Here is an 18,201-nt window from a genome sequence, read left to right on the forward strand (position 1 = left end):
ACCTACGTTAACGACCAACCGCTTTTACTTTTTCCAAACTAATGCCAGGTACCCATTAGAGCTGGCTGGACTAGGGATCTCGAAATTAAAAATTCCGGTCTTCACCATGATTCGAAACCTGCACACCGGTTCAGAAGCCAAGCACTTTACCGCTCAGCCACCGCTCCTCAGTTACCTTGTTTAAGACACTTTCAGTTACTCGGTGTTGGTACTTGAGGGTCATTGTTCTTTTTTTTGAATAACTAGTTTTATTATAGTCATATATTTAGAGACTTTACTTTCAAACAATTTATATATGGGGGCGTTCTTAAATGACTTCACGCTCTAGGTGGAGGTCGGGTTTGAGAAAATGTGACACTTTGTGACAAGGGGGAAAGGGGGGGGGGTGTAGCGATTTTGTGACGTCACAAAAAAAACACAAATAAAGTATTTTTTTTTAATCTTCAAAAATAATAACATTTTTTAGGTACTCATTTCAACATGAACTTCTCTGGTAGTTTTATGCTCAATTAAAAAGCAATGAAACTATAGAAATAATTCAGTCTTGTTTGAGGAGTTCAACTGAATACATGATGTTGGCACTGCCGACTGAGAATTTCACCTTGTTCTTCTCAAAAATACTAAATTTTAAATTTCCGGAAAAATAACGACGTCAACGTGTGTCACAAGTCGAGTCTGTGACCTATTTCGACCAGTTTCTAGACGCTCGAGGTCAAACCAGTGCAAGTGTCCAGCGTAAACAAGTTAATTTTAGGTATCCAATCAAAGAAAGAGGTTAAGGGAAAAAAATAGCACACGTCAGCTTCTAGAAGGTCAAAGTTACTAAAATAATTAGGGGAGAAGTTTCCATGATTCTGGAATGTACGATTAAGAAAGGTATAAATTAGGGGAAAGTCAGTTAGACGGGGTCCTCGCATAGTAGTAGTTCTTGTAGAGCGATGGTCCTCGCTTAGTACTCGATTAGTAATGGTTATAAGTTTTGTGATATTAGTGGGTCCATTAGTTAAAGTTTTATTAGTTGAAGTTGAATGTTATACTAAGTGAAGTTTCAGGTATCTTTAAGTTTTATTAATGAAGTTTCAAGTTGTTATTGAATTGAGAAGTTAATTTGATGTGAAAGTTGAAGAAGTATTATTAAAGAAGTTTTAAGAAAATACAGAGAGATGTTTCTTTCTTCACTTCATTGAGTTTTCAAGTTTGATCATATTAATCCCCGGCAAGCCTGTTCGTCTCAACGTGTTTTTTTTGAAAATTCAAATCTCTAACCTGAAAACAACATCGAATGGAGAAAAAAAGTTCAATTCAATGTATTTATCGAAAGCTCAGCTGTGACATCGCCTAAAGGACTTAAATTCATCAACGAACAATTCATCAACACACAGAGGTTAACGAGTGAAATTGATGAGAAATAAATAATTTTTTTTTTAAATTTTGTGACGTGACGCACATGGGGGAGGGGGGGGGTGTCTGAGAATTTGTGATACTTTGTGACAAAGGGGGGGGGGGAGGAGGGGGGTCAAAAAGGTCATTTTTTGCGTGACGTCATTTACGAACGACCCCTATCTGCTACAATTATGAACAGCCTTAAATGGTAATTAGAATATAATAATTAGACGTAAAAAAAATTAAGCTTAAAAATTATGATTTAAAAAAAAACTAGTGACATTATATTTTTGAGTCATTTAAAAAGCTGTCACCTATTTTGTTAGATCTTAAAATGTCACAACCATGGACTATATAAGGAAAATGCACAATGGGTATGAATAACATATGTCATTACAAAACGATAACATGAGAATATTCTATCATAAACATGCGAATTATAGAAAATAATACACATACAGAAACTATTCAAATACGATGTATATTAGTATAGTAGTTTAAACTATTCTTCTAACAATATATTGAGTATAATTATTGTTGAAGAGATTGTCCAAGCTCCATGTTTACACATCCATTGTTTTAGAAATTGCAGTGTCGACTTTCTAATCTCTAAAGCCTGGAAAATATAAAAAAAAACAAACTTATGTGATGCAGTGAAATTAAGTCTTTCACTTCAAGTTCGGAGTTACAGAAATGCTGACCATATGAAGAACCATCTTCAGCCTATATATTTAGGATTTTGGTGATAAATATGCTCTCTACTTCCTTGAGGGGGATTTTAAACTCAAAACCTTGGCTGCTCTGGGGCAAGTGATGGTTTAGCATTAAAATCTCACGTAAAATAAACAAAATCAAAGCATTAAATCCTCACTAAATTACATCTCCCCCCCCCCGGCTAAGCCCATGTTCAAACTTACTTTAAAGAGGCAACCTATAAAGGAGACTAATTCAGCTTATATCACCACCTCAATCAAGTAACATTTCTTTACCTTGTTCGAGATACCAAACAAAATAATTATTTACTAATACTTAATTGACTAGATGGCTATTTTTTTTTTATTGAGTACAGAGTGAGTTAATATAAGCTTTGTAAAAAAAAATAAATCATACCAGGGTGAGTAACTGGCCCAGGTGGGCTAGGTTGACCTACTATCCAGACACAGTTGGGGTCTCCAAGTTCTCTTCCATTGGAAAGACCGTCGCCGTCCGAATCTCTGAGACATAACCGCCTGGTCCACTGTAAAAAAAAAAGTTAAAAAATATAACATGAATTTACATTTTAAATTATCTATATTATTGAGTAAAAAACACAAGGGGATCCAAATTGGTCATGTCATCAGAGCCAATAAGTTTCTTATGTCAGGCGGCGGTCAAAATATCAGGGTCTATGACACGGCGTGGGAGTGTGAGCATGTCCAGACTACGGATTGGAAACGCCTACACTAGACACTCCTTTATACATGCCCAGACTACGGATTGGAAACGCCTACACTAGACACTCCTTTATACATGCCCAGACTACGGATTGGGAACACCTACATTACTCACTCTTTTATACTTAGAAGTGTGAGGCGCTTCCGTGCTGTGTCTTATGCAGATAAGTCAAACGGAGGTAATATCAAATAACGAAATCAATAACACACACAAAAGGTCAACAATAGAAGTTAGTCAACGCTGATATGGAATGTCAAATCAGTTGAATAATAACAAAGGGAACCGTTGAATGTTGGAAATCTAAAAAGGTCGTATGATTAGAATTAAGTGGGTCATGTCATCATTTCCAAGTAGGTCATGTCATCAATTCCAAGTAGGTCATGCCATCACATTCAAGTAGATCATGTCATCAGTTCCATGCAGGTAATGTCATCAGAATCAAGTAGGTCACGTCATCAGTTCCAAGTAGGTCAAGTCATCAATTCCAAGAATATCATATCATCAGAATCATGTAGATCATGCCATCAGAATCAAGTAGGTCATGTCATCAGTTCCAAGTATATCATATCATCAGAATCAGATATTTCATTTTATCAAAGAACTAAGCTTGTTATGTCATTAGAATCAAGTAAGTCATATTATGCTACGCTCGTTAATTTGTCATGTGTGTTATATTTCCCATATCTACATCACCCAACACCAGCGTCATATAAGTTTTATATTTATGTTGCTATTAGAGGTCAATATTTCTTTGCATATTTGTTACATTTATCCAAAACAAACTGAACGGCTAGAGTGGAGACTGTGCCTATTATGACAATATGTCAATGATAGTGATATAATACGACCAGACCTAAACCATTTTATTCATTCAACTTACTCTGAAATTGTTGTTTTTAAAATCATTGCCAAATGGATTCAGTTGTCCACCTCCGCGCCTGTTAATGTGTCCAACTCCAGGCCATGGTCCAAACACATCGAAAACTCGAAAGCCATTGGGAATAAGGTTTTGATAGTCGGGGAACCCATTAACCACAGTCAGTAACATCAACGACAGCAGTGTGAACCTGTAGGAAATATAAACACAAAATATTCGTTAATGCTCTAGAACATTTGTTATTTTCGATGTCTATAAAGCAGTGGTTCTCACTACACTGTTGTATGGCTGTGAGACTTGGGTGCTCTCTAAGAAGACAAATAAGGCTTCTCGAAAGCTTCCATCAAATTTTCATTTGCTCCTTGATGGGCGCCCGCTGGTAAGACTACCTTTGAATTAACCTTTGAATTAATCTTTGAATTAACATTTGAATTAACCTTTGAATTAACATTTGAATTAACCTTTGAAATAACCTTTGAATTAACCTTTGAAATAACCTTTGAATTAACCTTTGAAATAACCTTTGAAATATCCTTTGAATAAACCTTTGAATTAACCTTTGAATTAAACTTTGAATTAACCTTTGAAATAACCTTTGAATTAACCTTTGAAATAACCTTTGAAATATCCTTTGAATAAACCTTTGAATTAACCTTTGAAATAACCTTTGAAATAACCTTTGAATTAACCTTTGAATTAACCTTTGAATTAACCTTTGAAATAACCTTTGAAATATCCTTTGAATAAACCTTTGAATTAACCTTTGAATTAAACTTTGAAATAACCTTTGAAATAACCTTTGAATTAACCGTGATTGGCTCGAAGCTGGAGTGGACAGCTGCGTTGGGTCAAACACTAATCCCGTCTTGGTTAAGGCAGTATGCCAATGAATTTTTCTAAATAAAAATGGTTAAAGAAGGTCGACCTAACAAAGGTCCCTCTCTTCCTCCTCACCGAAAGTGCTATTTTACCCTCACCGGTTTAGAGAAAATTAATATGGTACGTAGGTCCTATGAAAGATACTGTTGGAGAGCTAATGAATAAATAAATCGTAGAAGTAACAAGGTTACAAAGACAGTTTGTGTGGAAACACAAACTGAAAATCGGCCCCCGAAGTGGTCCACTCAGGCAGGTAAAAAGGCAGGTTTCAATATGATCAGACTGAAATTCTATCAAAGACAAATGACAGAGAAGAATGGAGAAAAAAGTTTAACAGATCTTGCATGGTGCCCCAGCGGTCCAGCAGACCAAAGGATAGGTGAAAGTTAATGTGGAGCTAGGTTTGTACCTGGCCTAACTGATGACTTATAATGAATATCTAATTGATCTAATTGTTTTGTAAGGGGTCTAAAAAAAAAACAAACAAATCATTTCCGTAAAACAAAAATTCCTTTGGTTAAGTGTTCTATAACTATGAATGGTCTAATATATTATTATGTCTAATTTTCACTATCTTTTCTAGTTTACAAGATCTAAGCGGGACAGACGGACAGACGGACGGACAGAAATTCCACACAAAACTAATAGCGTCTTTTCCCCTTTCGGGAGCTGCTAAAAAAGGTTGAGAATTGTAAAGAATATTTTAATTATTTTATAAACGACAAATGCATGGATACAAGGAAGAAAACGTTTGCCAGTGTCGAGAGGTGTTCGGCGTTGGGTTGTATCTCCACACGGCTAGTCCAACGTACATTTGTACACTTGTACGTACTACAAGATTTGTCTGAAGTATTAAACCAAATAAACTTGACTTCAAGAGTTATATATATACTTTTCATTGTAATTTTATGATATGTTTGAAAATATACATTAATTTACAGAAAGAGTTATATATATATATATATATACTTTTCATTGTAATTTTATGATATGTTGGTAAATATACATTAATTTACAGAATGAGTTATATATACTTTTCATTGCAATTTATGAGAAATTTGAAAATATACATTAATTTACAGAATGAGTTATATATAATTTTCATTTTAATTTTATGATATGTTGGAAGATATACATTAATGTACAGAATGAGTTATATATACTTTTCATTGTAATTTAAGACAAGTTTGAAAATATACATTAATGTACATAATGTCTAACGATTTAAAACAAGGAAGTAAGGGTGCTCCCCTCCCATATCTTATGATCTATGGGGTCAGACAATGTAAATCTTATCTGCTTTTATGGCCCACATTGAAGAAATGTTTCATGTATCCAGAACAAAGACAAACCTTCTTTACTTCCTTAAATTTAACATAATTCCCGTACCCTTTGCATAGAAGAGTTCTGGCGCGTCCACAAAATCCTAAATCAAATTCCAGTCTTCTTCAAGAGCCCTTGGCAATGTTTTATTTAGATAGAAGGGAATATGTCGTTGTGTGTCATAGTAACTCTACCCACAAACCTGTAGTAATTTCTTGTCTAGCCTCAAATCGAAAAGGGCCGGTGTGCATATTTCTGGTGTAACCATGAGTAAAGGTGGGCGGATAGTTTTGGTTGTGTAGTCTTAAAAGATTCTCATGAAATCACGAGGTAGTCTGTCATAGTTCGTGGTAACAAATAGGTGTGTGCAAGTTGAAGAGGGGAGAAGAAACGAGAGACATCAACTGGTACATGTAGTCGTAGAGTGATTTAGACCTAGACTTTTGTTTCAACTGTTCAAGATTATTTTTAAATTGCGGTTCAATATCGTATCTTATGTTTTACAAACATTTAATTTGCATTGCCAAAGCTTAATGTTTTATCATGGTATAGTATGTAAATATATTCTTGAAATATGTATTCTTTCCATAAACACATCATAAATAATAAAAACAATTTCTTTATGACGTGCATTCGATCACATTTGTATTCCATATTATTATTTCAAACAGATGTGACAATGGTCTGTATTTATACTCGATAACGAACAGGCTTCTTAGAGAAAAAAAATATTCTTGTAATAGGATGAAGAAGATACAACACCGACAAATGGGAACATGGCTGCCAACGCTTCATCCAGAAGTGTATAATTAAAGAGAAATGTTTCACAGTTTAACTATTTCTGTCTCCTAAACATCTTTAACTTTAACGTTTCACTGGATATCAGGCCAGTGCACATGGGATGTGAAGAAGATTTGGAAAGTAGGAGGAAATGTCCACAGACATGCGCAAATGTTCTTTCACAGAAATGATCTTTTTTTTCTGTTTGCCAGGTTCAAAGTCATTTCCCTCATAGAGAGCAGGCAGATATTTTCGTTAGAAACGGCATACTGTTTTTTTTCTCCTTTGACTAATGGGGCAGGCAGAAGAAACAGTGGTGCATGTCTCACTAGGGTGTCCAATAGCTGCGGGAAGACAACTGAAGTGTCTATTGAATTGCATGGGGGACCTAGGTCGTAGGAGGCACTACGTTCAACAAGAGTTACTTACCAGAGCACTTCGGGAAGCCCATGTGTTACGGTCGTAGCGCAGCACGGTGTGCATGAATAATGGTGCGAATTTGTGTAATGAATGGAAGTGATGTTGAAAAAGGGAAGCCGGGAGAAATTGACAGGAAGAGAAATGAAATGTTCGTATTTACATAACTTGTTGTAATATTAAAGTATTTATAGAGTAATAACCTGAGAGTCTATTATTATTTCAAAGAGTCTTGTGTCGTAACACCATGCTTTCCTCCCCTGCTACCATTTAAAGTTCATCCAATTTTAATGTTGTCTAATGCGTTATGGATTTCTAAACAAGGTTTACATATTAAAATTTAAATTTATGGATGCCTTATTTAACCTTTTACAAAACGTTTATTGTTTAGTTCATATAATACGAATTTTTCATATTTTTGACACAATCGGACACACATAGAATATATTGAAAGAAAAATACCATATTAATGTAATCTGTAATCCTAATTTACAAATATATCTACTGGGCATTTAAATCGTTCGAAATCAGTTGTGATTCAGTTGTCTGCAACATCTATACTCGAATAACAATATATTTAGTAAATTCCAATGGAAAAATCTTAGTATGTTACAAGTTTTACATGCTAGAATACACAAAAAAATCATATTTTGGATGGATATAAGCGACCCCTGACAATCGACACCCAGGAGGTCGCGACCCACAGGTTGAAAACCCCAGCCATAGAGGAACTTTACTATTAACTATCATTGTTACATTTAATTCTTAACATTTTAGTTATTTACGAAAAATTCATGTGTCAATCCAGCCATGCATGTGAAATTAATGACTTAACTCTTCGAAGTCATTGGTTTTCCTAGCTGATTCAGACAATCTATTCCATTCTATAATGGCACTATGGAAGAAGGCGTATTTGCATGATTTTTTTCTAGCGTATGGAATAAGAAATCTGCCTCTATCTTTGTGCCTTCCAGAGTATTTGATTGTTTGTTTTTTTTGTTTTTTTTACTATTTGGAAATTATGGTTTAGTTTTTAAATAGTAATGTCCGAGATTGACTTTCACACCATTGTATAGTTACCAAATCTTTTTCTACAAATGACCTTTACTCCGTTCGTTGTTAGTAACCAAAGTGTAGGCTAATTACAGTGGCTTAGCTAGGGTGGTGAGGGTGGAGGGGGGAATTAGAAAATCCCCCCGGGCCCCCACTTGAGAATGGCCCCCAAATAAGTAATTTTTATATAAAAAATTTAATATTACGCTAAATGCATGGGCCGCAAAAGAGGTCAAGCCCCCAGGACCCCAAACGGTGGAAAATTTTTAGCTACGCCCCTGTCTGTTTACTAGTACATAGTAATACATGTTTGGCCTTAAATTATACATTAATAATTTGAAAACTAGCCTAAATATGGTGAGGTAAACGAATTGTATTAATATTTTTCGCTTTCAGACAGGGCCGGCCCTAACAGTTGCGGGGCCCTATGCGAAACGGATTGTGCGATGCCCAGTCTGTGTAGGGATAAGAATAATAATGAAAATTAAGATTTTGTATTAGAAAACAAATTTGTCTTTACATTTTATTCATTGTTTACTACGCACAAAAAAACGATTAAATTAAAAAATATCGCTTTTGATTTTTTAAAGAGATGAAATAGATTTAGATATCTATCTATCTAAATTTATCAGTCTAGGTATTTCGTTTGCGGTAAAAAATACTATATATCTATTTATATGACTGGTTTTGTTCTAAAAGATCTATTAATATGTAATGGCAATGTCTTTGTTTAAGATGATGAAGAGAATGAGTGCTATGTTTCATATGACTATGCAGACCAAGTTGCGACCTGCATATTTTCCCGCATCTCATGCAGACAAAGCCGTTATATGTAAAACAATTCAAACAGCAGAAAAAAAACAACAACAATATCGCCTAAGCGGAACGCTTAATATTGGAGAAATCACTAAAAGTACACAAAATATTTTAAAATAGAATTGTTAACATGTAACTTACTTCAAAACTCCCATATTTGTTGCAATTTTTATTATCTATACAAACTACTATATCCTTCAGATTGTTAATAGATCTATATTGTATTTAAAACTTTATAAGGAAGAAAAATGTTTGTTGCAATGATACTTTGAGATGTGAAATCTCGCTTCAGTGACTTGTTTATATAATGGGAGACTGCAGTGCGTCGATTGATATTAAGAAACTAACATTAATGAGGGACTGGTAAAGGTGCGGCTCAATTGACGCATGAGGGCCGGGCTTCATCACTTGTGGTGGGGAATTAAACGAAATACAACAGGTACTGAATCGTGCACTTGTTCTTACCTGTGAAGTATCTACTCACAAACTGTGTGAAAAACATTTAATGTATAGTCATGCGTTTTTAATTTGATTAGGCCGGAGATTATGAGACAGGTAAAATAAAGGATGACTGACTTAGCTCTGTCAAAATGTACGAAAAAAGCTTTAAAAAAACAGGCTATTAAGTTCAAACGACATCTGTGTGAAACATTAAATTAGTATCAATATTTTTTATTTACAGTTACCCATCCATATTGTGTATGAAGTAGGCTACTCATAAGTTTGAATTTGGTAAGGAACTGATTTAAACTAATATTTAATTATTTGTTTTGAAAAGAAGATCAAGCTAGCTTTTCTTGGGCTGCTCCCTGGAGTGTTTTAAATTGAATACACAGCAGTCCGTATGGCAAATAATATAATTTTATTTAGTGGTTCAAGGTTAAAGGTTCCAAATACATTTATTTAGTGTTGACCAGCTCTCAATGCTTTAATTTTGATTTATAAAGGGCTACAGCAGAAATGATTTCTTGAGAAATCAAAAATAGAAGTTTATGTTTTAAAGAACGTATATATTTTTATTATTAGTGCTACTCCAAGGATAGTATGTGGGTTAGGATTTTTACTAAGACTATTATTTAAACGCAAAGTTCTTGTGTAGCTTATCTTATCTTATAAAATACAGACGTATAAGACACAAGCCGATGGCGTGTTCTTGCATGATACATTTAGGAGGGTATTAAAGAGGAAAGAGAACAGAAAGTATTATTCCCGCACTCCTAAGGCTATCTGTACTGGTCTATCTAAAATTGAGTTAAGCTTAGATAAACTGTTGGCAAGATTACATCTGTTAGGCGCTTCCGCGATGTCTAATGCAGATAACCAAACACTCAACATAATCCAATAACACCGGCGAAATGCTGAACAATCAATATAAGGTAATCGACGCTGAATCTGAACAGGAAGGGAATGTCTGCTTTCTTCGTACATAGCAGGCTTCCTATCTCTAAGGCGTCCATGGAAGTAGTCTGTTTACAAAGGCTGAGAATTCGCTCTGCCTAAAGCCTAGTCTTGTTTTTACTAGTCACGTCACTGTCACTTAGTCATAACTTTCCCTGTTTCCGAAACAAATAACTAATTCCTAATCGTGACATAACAATCGTTCCGTCTTTAATTGACCAATCATGTTAGAATGATTTATAGAAGGGTAAATATAAAGCACGAATAGCGTTACAATTGTTTTTTGTTTTAGATTTCCATGTTTAAATCTGCCTCCTTATAGTTTTTGTTTTATAGGAGGTTTTGGGACAGAGTCTTGTTCGGGCCTCTTGATAGAGTATGCAGCTTTGAAGAACATGTTCAGAATTCTCTGGTGATGCCCCTCAAGGGTAGGTTTCTCTCGTCCCGACTTTAAGCTTCCGGGACATATGTTGTCTCATTCTGTTGTGTCCGGGTCTGAGTCGAAAAATTATGCGTTGGTCATGTCGAGATAGCTTAGAATTGGCGTCCTTTTCCTTGTAATTGAGATGTGAGCTGGTCCAATTCTCATTGATTCTCCACTTTAATATTTTTATCATTTCTTCTGGGTAGAGAGGGATTGTCATTTGTTTGTTCATTCTTCCATCTTTGGCCAGTATGTCTGTTTTTTCATTACCTTTTAATTCAATGTGTGCTGGAACCCATTGAAGAACAGTTTCCTTGCTGTTGATGTTAAGGTTTACACGAGCTGTCCTAAGTTGCTTTATGTAGGAAGCAATTAGGACTGATATATACATTGTTTATCCACAATTTTTTTCCTACATTGGACTACTAATAACTTCTTTCTAGTCTCCAAATGACAGTTGAAGGGTTGCTCTTGTCGAGTTTGTAAAACATATAAAATTCATTAAATAATATTTGTGAACATGAATTATACTTAATTTTGTAAAATATATTTACAACATAAACATATAAGAAAAAAAGAAGAATAGAATGATAGTGTACTTTAATCAATCTTGTTATAGGTATTACTAAATAATAGAAGCTTATTGCAATGCACATTCTACATTTATGAGGAGCCAATATAAATTCTCCTCCTGAAAAAAAAAATTGACAAGCATTAGGATACCTATTCCATTAGGTAGGTGAATCTGACTATTGGCGACTAGCTCCAGTAGTTCTAAAACCTGTTTAATTAGAAACAGTAAGGAAGTGAGAGATATACATACCAAAATAGTTTTTGACTTTTATAATTAAAGTAATTATTCCTTGAGCCATATGTAAATTATTTATGCATTTAGACCAGTGTTTCCCAAACTTTTGACGTAGAATTTTCGTAACGCTTATTACCCTTCGCCCCCCCCCCCTCCAACCCCCAAAAAGGATTTATTCTAATAACAATCAAAATTTATTTAATTTTTTTTTGTAGGCCTATTACACAAAATAATAACTCTATTACGATTAAGTATTTCATTATTGATTTTATTTTTATATGCTTCAGAGACACATCTAATATATTTCAATAAATTAAAACAGTTTTTACTTTAGCAAAAAGTGGGCGTGTCTATGGAGTTGTAACAGCGTGATCCATGTCCTGATCGCTGTAGAACTTAAAATGTAAAATAGTTCCGTAGTGGAGCTTGTACAAACTTAAATCATGAAAAGGATTTAAAACTTATGGATATTTTATTCTAATTTATAAACTAAATGGGTATTTTTTTTTTAAATCAGCATAGTTTACTATGTACAATTTGTATCTCCTTTAAACTCTTCCGTACCCCTAGGGCCGGGGTCGGCTACCTGCGACTCGCGAGCCACGTGCGGCTTTTTGGGTGTAAAGCTACGGCTCTTTAGTTCCATACGCAAACATTATTTATTTTATCGAAACATTTTTTTAATAGTTCTGAATCGTTTAACGAGGATTAGGCACCGATTCCATCTCTCGGCCTCTTGTACTCGCGTCGTCACTATACCCCTCCCCCATTACATGCGTCGTCAATATTGTTAGTCTGTCAGAAGTTCTCGAATGACGCCATCGTCGGATGTTTCTATGTAGGTTTCAATTCGCTTTCGACGCAAGATGAATTGGCGTCTTCCCCACGTGCTTTGGCTGTGACGTAAAGTTTGTTGTTTCAAGTAAATGAGTTAGAAGCGATTATCTTCTCAAACTTAGAAGCAATCTACAAGTAATGCTAATATGGCAAGCTTTGCGGCACCACTAGAAGTTGGACAAAAAGGCAAATCATTTACAGATGGTGAGTACGTCAAAGATTGCTTTCTACATGCATCTGAAGAAAATACTTTTTCGTGATTTTAAAAACAAACCAAAAATCTTGAAAAAAAATCGAAGATCCGTCTTCATCTGCTAAAACAGTACAAGATAGAATATTTAAAATGTCTTCAAATGTAACATATTTATAGGTGGAAGATATTCAACTTTCTTTTGTCCTATCACTTGCTAGTCTTGCGACATAAAGACACGGCCCAAGTTGCCCATTTTGTTAGGTATATGTCTTCCCAAGGTCCAAAAGAAGAACTTCAAGGATTGCCACCGCTCTCAGGACAAACTAGAGTAGATATAGTGCATGTCGTACACAAATGCTTTCAAAACAATAAGATCGATGTAAATAAAATCATTTAAATAGCAAATAAAAGGGCAACAACGATTCGTTGGAGCAAAATAAACCATGAAATTCTTACGTTACATTGCGTGATACTCGAAGAAGCGCTTGGTGTCCAAATCGATTCAAACCAAAAAGGTTGAGGTCATGAATTTGGTCATCAAGATTGTTAACATCATCTTGTCAAAAGCACTCTACCCTCGTCAGTTTAAAGAATTCTTAAACAAAATGGAGACTCGGTATTACGACCTCCTTTTCTACAATAAAGTGCGATGGCTTTCCAAAGGTAAGGTGTTGAAACGTTTTGCTTTGTGCTTGAAGGAAATACATACATTCCTAAATGATAAAGGCATTAATCTCCCTGTATTAGAAAACGACAAATATTTGCAAACATTTTATTTTATGGTTGATATAACAGAGAAATTAAATGAGCTGAATCTAAAACTGCAGGAAAGGGAAACCCATCCCATGTTTTTGTAGAAGAATCGTTTTGTTTTGAAGAAAAATTATTTCTTTTTGTAGAAGATATTCAGAGCGGTAAGTTACTTCATTTCAATGTCTAAAGCAGTATCGCAATAAAATCAGAGCTACTTTTAACACGAATTACTTGGGCACAGATAAAAAAATCAAAGATAAATTTCTTGATAGATTTGAGCAGTTCAAAACCAACAAAACCATTCTAGCATTCCTGGTAAATCCTCTCAACACAAATTCAGATTGATCCATTTGAAATTGATACTGGATCTCTAAAAATGCAATTGGTCGATTTATAAAGTAAAGCTTTATGGGGTGGAAAATTTACAGAGTTGAAAAGCAAATTGCAAGAGTTGGAGGTCCAGAAATGTATGTACGTAACGCAACAACAGTGGACAGCTTTCTAAGGAATGCCGCGAGTTGATTCGGCGCATGGAATAATCTTCCTGATTGCTACATTTGGAGTGCTGACTATCTTGGGATTGACATATTCGTGCGATAAAACGTTTTTCTTTTTTCATGAATAAAATTAAAAGCAAAGTAAGAAGCCAACTAACAATTGAAAATCTAGAGTCGTGTTTAAAACTAAAAACAACAAGTTATGAGCCAAATGTATCCAAACTTCCTAACACCATGTGAAGCCAACGCTCCCATTGAATTTGTTTGCTGAATTGTTTGTTATAGAAGTTCAAGTTAGGGTTTAAGAGAATGTCTAACTGCTTTAGTTTTTACGGAAATAAAAAAATAATAATTATCTAATAATGCCATATGTATATGTATATATATTATTTAATTTGTTGTGAAAAAAAACTACTTATATATACAAAAATTCTTTTTTTTTTCATTAAAAAAATTTGTGCGAGTACTATTTACTGTTGCAAGAAAAAGATTTGTGGCTCTTTACAACTTTAAAATTTTGTAAATTGTATTTTTCGGCTCTTTCGACTCAAAAGGTTGCCGACCCATGCCCTAGGGGTATGTGAACGCCAGTTTAGAAAACACTGATCTGTATCTCCTACGTTCTTATTTCTTGTTTAATTCGTTTTCTATGTGAAATGTTCGATTTTTTTTGTAAAAAAAAAGAAAGAAAATATAAACTTACCTGGATGTGTTGTTGTACCGCTTGGATCTGGTTGACCTATGCTCCAAGTGCAGTTAGGGTCACCGAGCTCCTCTCCGTTTGTTCGTCGATCACCATCAGAATCTTTAGCACACAGTGTTACATTCCACTGGACAGGAAGATAAACAAAAAGAACATTTTCCTAAATTTCAAAATTAGACACGAGTCCACTATAAAACCTACGCATTCTGATACCGTTTGATCGTCTTAAGAGCTGAGCCGAAGGCTCTTCGAGCTCTAGGTTTGAAAAAAACACTGTTTGAGCGTCAAACAGTAAAAAAAAAAAACCTGTGTGAACACACAGTTCTGTTTGGAAGATACCCAAGTCAATGCCTATGTAAAGCATTGCTGTATCCGATGCATTTTGCCCCTAACGCATGGGCTAGACACGGCCGAAGGCCGAGCGCACCGGGAACCTCCGCCATTTTTCTTCGTTATACCAAGCTAACCGGTGGGGACTCGCCATTTATGCAACGGTCCCTTGAGGAATGGCGCATGGATTTGTGACAGATTTGTGGGGACTCTTTTACAACTCCGCGCCGTGCAATAGGTGGACTCTCGTCTACCTGTGGGCATCCCCAAGGGAGTCTTGTGTTGCTACCCATTTAGCCTAACCACTTCCTCTAATGGTCGTTTCCACACGAGCGCCACGATGAGGCAGAGTAGCTTTGCTCGCGCATTCTGATACCTAACATTGGCCTCCTTCAGTCGTGAAACGATTATGGTTCATCTCGAACACTTTTTCATATGGCTGTGGAGCCCTATTTTGGAGAGACACTCCCGTCCACATATATTGCATGTCAGGGTGGCTTTCGCTTTGGTGGTAGAGGAGCTGGCCATTTTCCGTGTGGCACGCTTTCTTCAAGAGCTGAGACCCACGTTTTCTCGCTGTCTATAGCTTTCTTGGTCACCGTCTCTCTCCAACTAGTGCGGTCTAAGGCTATCTCTTCCCAGTGGTCAGTATCAATGTTCACTGATTTTAAATCTCTTTTTATCACAACAACGTAACGGAGATGGGGGCGACCAGTTTTTCATGAGCTAGACGCAAGTTGCCCGTACAGAATGATTTTCGGGATGCGATTGTCCTCCATCCGTCGAACATATCCGAGCCAGCGCAGGTGGCGTTGCCTGAGGACCGTAAAGATGCTGGGAAGGCCTGTTCTCGAGAGGATCTCAGTATTACACACTTTTTCTTTCCATGTTATTTTAAAGATCCTTCGAAGGCAGCGCAAGTGGAATGAGTTTAGTTTTCTCTCTTGTTTTGTGTAAGTTGTCCACGACTCACTGCCGTACAGTAGCGTGCTGAGAATCTCACCACAGCGAAAAAAATGGAGGTTTACCTTACGATTAGGGTTTAATGATTAACCAATTGTTTCAAGTCTGGCTGGTTGTAAGGTTTGTACTTCAAACTGACGTCACGATGTTCACGTAGGAGCACGCATGAAGAGATCAAAAAGCGTATTTTAGGGGGAAGAACTCAACATTTACAGCCATATATCAATACTGTAGGGTTTGTTTCCCCTTTTCGATATGATACAATATTGACTAATTACCACTGTTCTGTTAAATAACTGGTTAATTTCATAACTGATTCATGTTTCGGTAGAAACGATAAAGATTTGTTTAAAGTTTTAACTAAATTTGAGGATGGGGAAGGTGAAGAAATAATGTGTTCAAAATGTGTACCAGACAGACAGTGTGAGTTAATATCAGCTTTACATTTCATAAACAAGCCTAAGCTAGACAAGCCTATATCAATCATTTATTTATACAATACTATTGTATTGTATAGCGCGCTACTCCCCTACTCTTTAGCATGCACAGTGTTCTCAGGGTTAATCTGTTTTGCAAACGTGTGAGGAAAGAGTTAATGAGACACGTTTTCCTTTCTGCTACATTTTCACAGAGTGAATCGAAAAACTTGTAATGTTAATCATCTTCACAACCCCCTATCCCTTAGTTTGTTGGACTGCTGGGGAACCACACACGATCTGTAGAACGTCTTTCTCCGTTCATGTATGCCCTGGATAGAATGCCTTTCAATGACATGCCCTTCCATTCTTGTATGTTATCTTCCCATAGCTTTCTGTGTCTTCTTCTTTTTCCTTTTTTTTTTTTGGTGCTGTTCCCCGAAGAAATGTTCTTTCGAGACCTGAGAGCCTTGTGATATAGCTATATGGTTTTAGTTTGCATTAATACTAAGTTACAAAATATTCATTCGGTTTTTCACCAAGAAAATATAAAGTAAATATTTAGATATTCAACTTTCTACCAGTAATGTTTCCAATCCCAATCACAGTTGGATAGACTTAAAATTTGAAAACAAAACAAAATGTCTCTAGAGCAGCTTGTGATTCTTAAAAGCTTTGGCACTTCTAGTATTCATTTAGACAGGGCCGGACTTCACAAACCTTTATGAGATATATATATAGTCAGCATAGCCACAGAAATGGATGATATTTACATCATCTGCCCTATAGATTACTAGGTCTGAAAGGGCAACTTTTTAATAAAAATAGTTAATTTTTATCTTTGCTCTTTATTCCAAATGATTGAAAATATCCTTTGAACAATTTTGTTGTTTTTTTTGTGAGGACACCCAAGCAAGTGGGGTCTCTAAACTATAGCTTGTGTTGATTATAAGTTAAGCTGAAGTGATATCTTGAGATATCTGAGCTTTAGACTGCGTTTCTGTCTCACTGCTTGCGCTGAGAAAAATAGTGCAATGAAATAACTTACCACATAATTGTTATTTCTGAAATCAATTCCAAACGAATTCAATGGTCCACCTCCATTTCTAAGAGTGTGTCCGACGCCTGGCCATAGAGCCCCGAGGTGAAAGACTCTGTTTCCATTGGGTATAAGCGATGAGTAATCGGGATATCCGTACGCCACTCCCAGGAGCAAACAACAGACCAGAGATAATCTACAAGAAACAAACAATAGTGTTTTTACAAGATGCTCATGCCTTACGAGATGTACAGTCTCCATAATCATTCAATGTTAATTAGGTTAAAGTTACACTGCATAAGGAGACGCGTTGGCTGAGCGTTAAAGCGCTTGGTGTCCGAACCGCGGGTTCAGGGTTCGAATTATATTATATGTATATATATATATATTCAAATAGTAATAATTAATTTATTTAAAGAGCGCTGTTAACAAACATGATGCAGGCTCTAGTGCTGTGATAATATTACAAACATTATCACGAAAGCTAAAATGACAAACTAATCTAAAAATGTTTTGAACATGAGCCAATGATTTTCTAGATATATTCTACTTCTATCTTGCTGCATTTATTCCCTAAATGTTTAAACTTACTGTAAGGCCGTCATGGCGTGTATGTAATAAGGTCTAGCCTATGTGTATTTTATTTTTTAGATGTAATGCCTAGCATGCACACCGGCAAATATTTTGAACCGCAATAAAGTCAAGAATAGTTCCAAATGCTCACTTTCTGTTTTTTCAACTCTCTTCACAAGCGTTGGATTGTTCAAAACTTGCTTTTATATCTAGTTTAGCTTCTTTCGTGAGACCAAATCAACATAGTACGCAATTCAAGCACAATGATTGTTCTAGCAGAGGTTTAAAAATAAAGATTAAATAAT

At 35.6% G+C, this 18,201-nt stretch overlaps 2 protein-coding genes across 2 annotated transcripts; both read right to left on the reverse strand.

Moving 5' to 3' along the window:
- Positions 1–1,644: 1,644 nt before the first annotated feature.
- On the reverse strand, positions 1,645–9,294 carry LOC106071210 (temptin-like). Its single transcript, XM_013231255.2, has 4 exons — positions 9,104–9,294; positions 3,698–3,884; positions 2,494–2,620; positions 1,645–1,999 (listed from the first exon to the last, which is right to left on the reverse strand). The coding sequence occupies exons 1-4, from the start codon at positions 9,115–9,117 to the stop codon at positions 1,986–1,988; spliced, it is 342 nt and encodes a 113-aa protein (XP_013086709.2). The 5' UTR covers positions 9,118–9,294; the 3' UTR covers positions 1,645–1,985.
- Positions 9,295–11,367: 2,073 nt separating this feature from the next.
- On the reverse strand, positions 11,368–18,145 carry LOC106071206 (temptin-like). Its single transcript, XM_056032309.1, has 4 exons — positions 17,915–18,145; positions 17,333–17,519; positions 14,576–14,702; positions 11,368–11,565 (listed from the first exon to the last, which is right to left on the reverse strand). Exons 1-4 carry the CDS (start codon positions 17,926–17,928, stop codon positions 11,534–11,536), a joined length of 360 nt encoding a protein of 119 aa, XP_055888284.1. The 5' UTR covers positions 17,929–18,145; the 3' UTR covers positions 11,368–11,533.
- Positions 18,146–18,201: the final 56 nt, after the last annotated feature.

Source organism: Biomphalaria glabrata, chromosome 6 (genome assembly GCF_947242115.1).
Source record: "Biomphalaria glabrata chromosome 6, xgBioGlab47.1, whole genome shotgun sequence".
In the NCBI taxonomy this organism is placed as follows: domain Eukaryota; kingdom Metazoa; phylum Mollusca; class Gastropoda; family Planorbidae; genus Biomphalaria; species Biomphalaria glabrata.

What these genes read in the sequence shown, in the direction of transcription:
- LOC106071210 (XM_013231255.2), bottom strand. An exon ending in TTAAAAACAACAATTTCAGA is followed by an intron (nt 2,621 to 3,697) that starts GTAAGTTGAATG and finishes TTTTTTTTACAG; the next exon opens with TGGACCAGGCGGTTATGTCT.
- LOC106071206 (XM_056032309.1), bottom strand. An exon ending in TCAGAAATAACAATTATGTG is followed by an intron (nt 14,703 to 17,332) that starts GTAAGTTATTTC and finishes CTTCCTGTCCAG; the next exon opens with TGGAATGTAACACTGTGTGC. An exon ending in CGGTACAACAACACATCCAG is followed by an intron (nt 11,566 to 14,575) that starts GTAAGTTTATAT and finishes CTAATTAAACAG; the next exon opens with GTTTTAGAACTACTGGAGCT.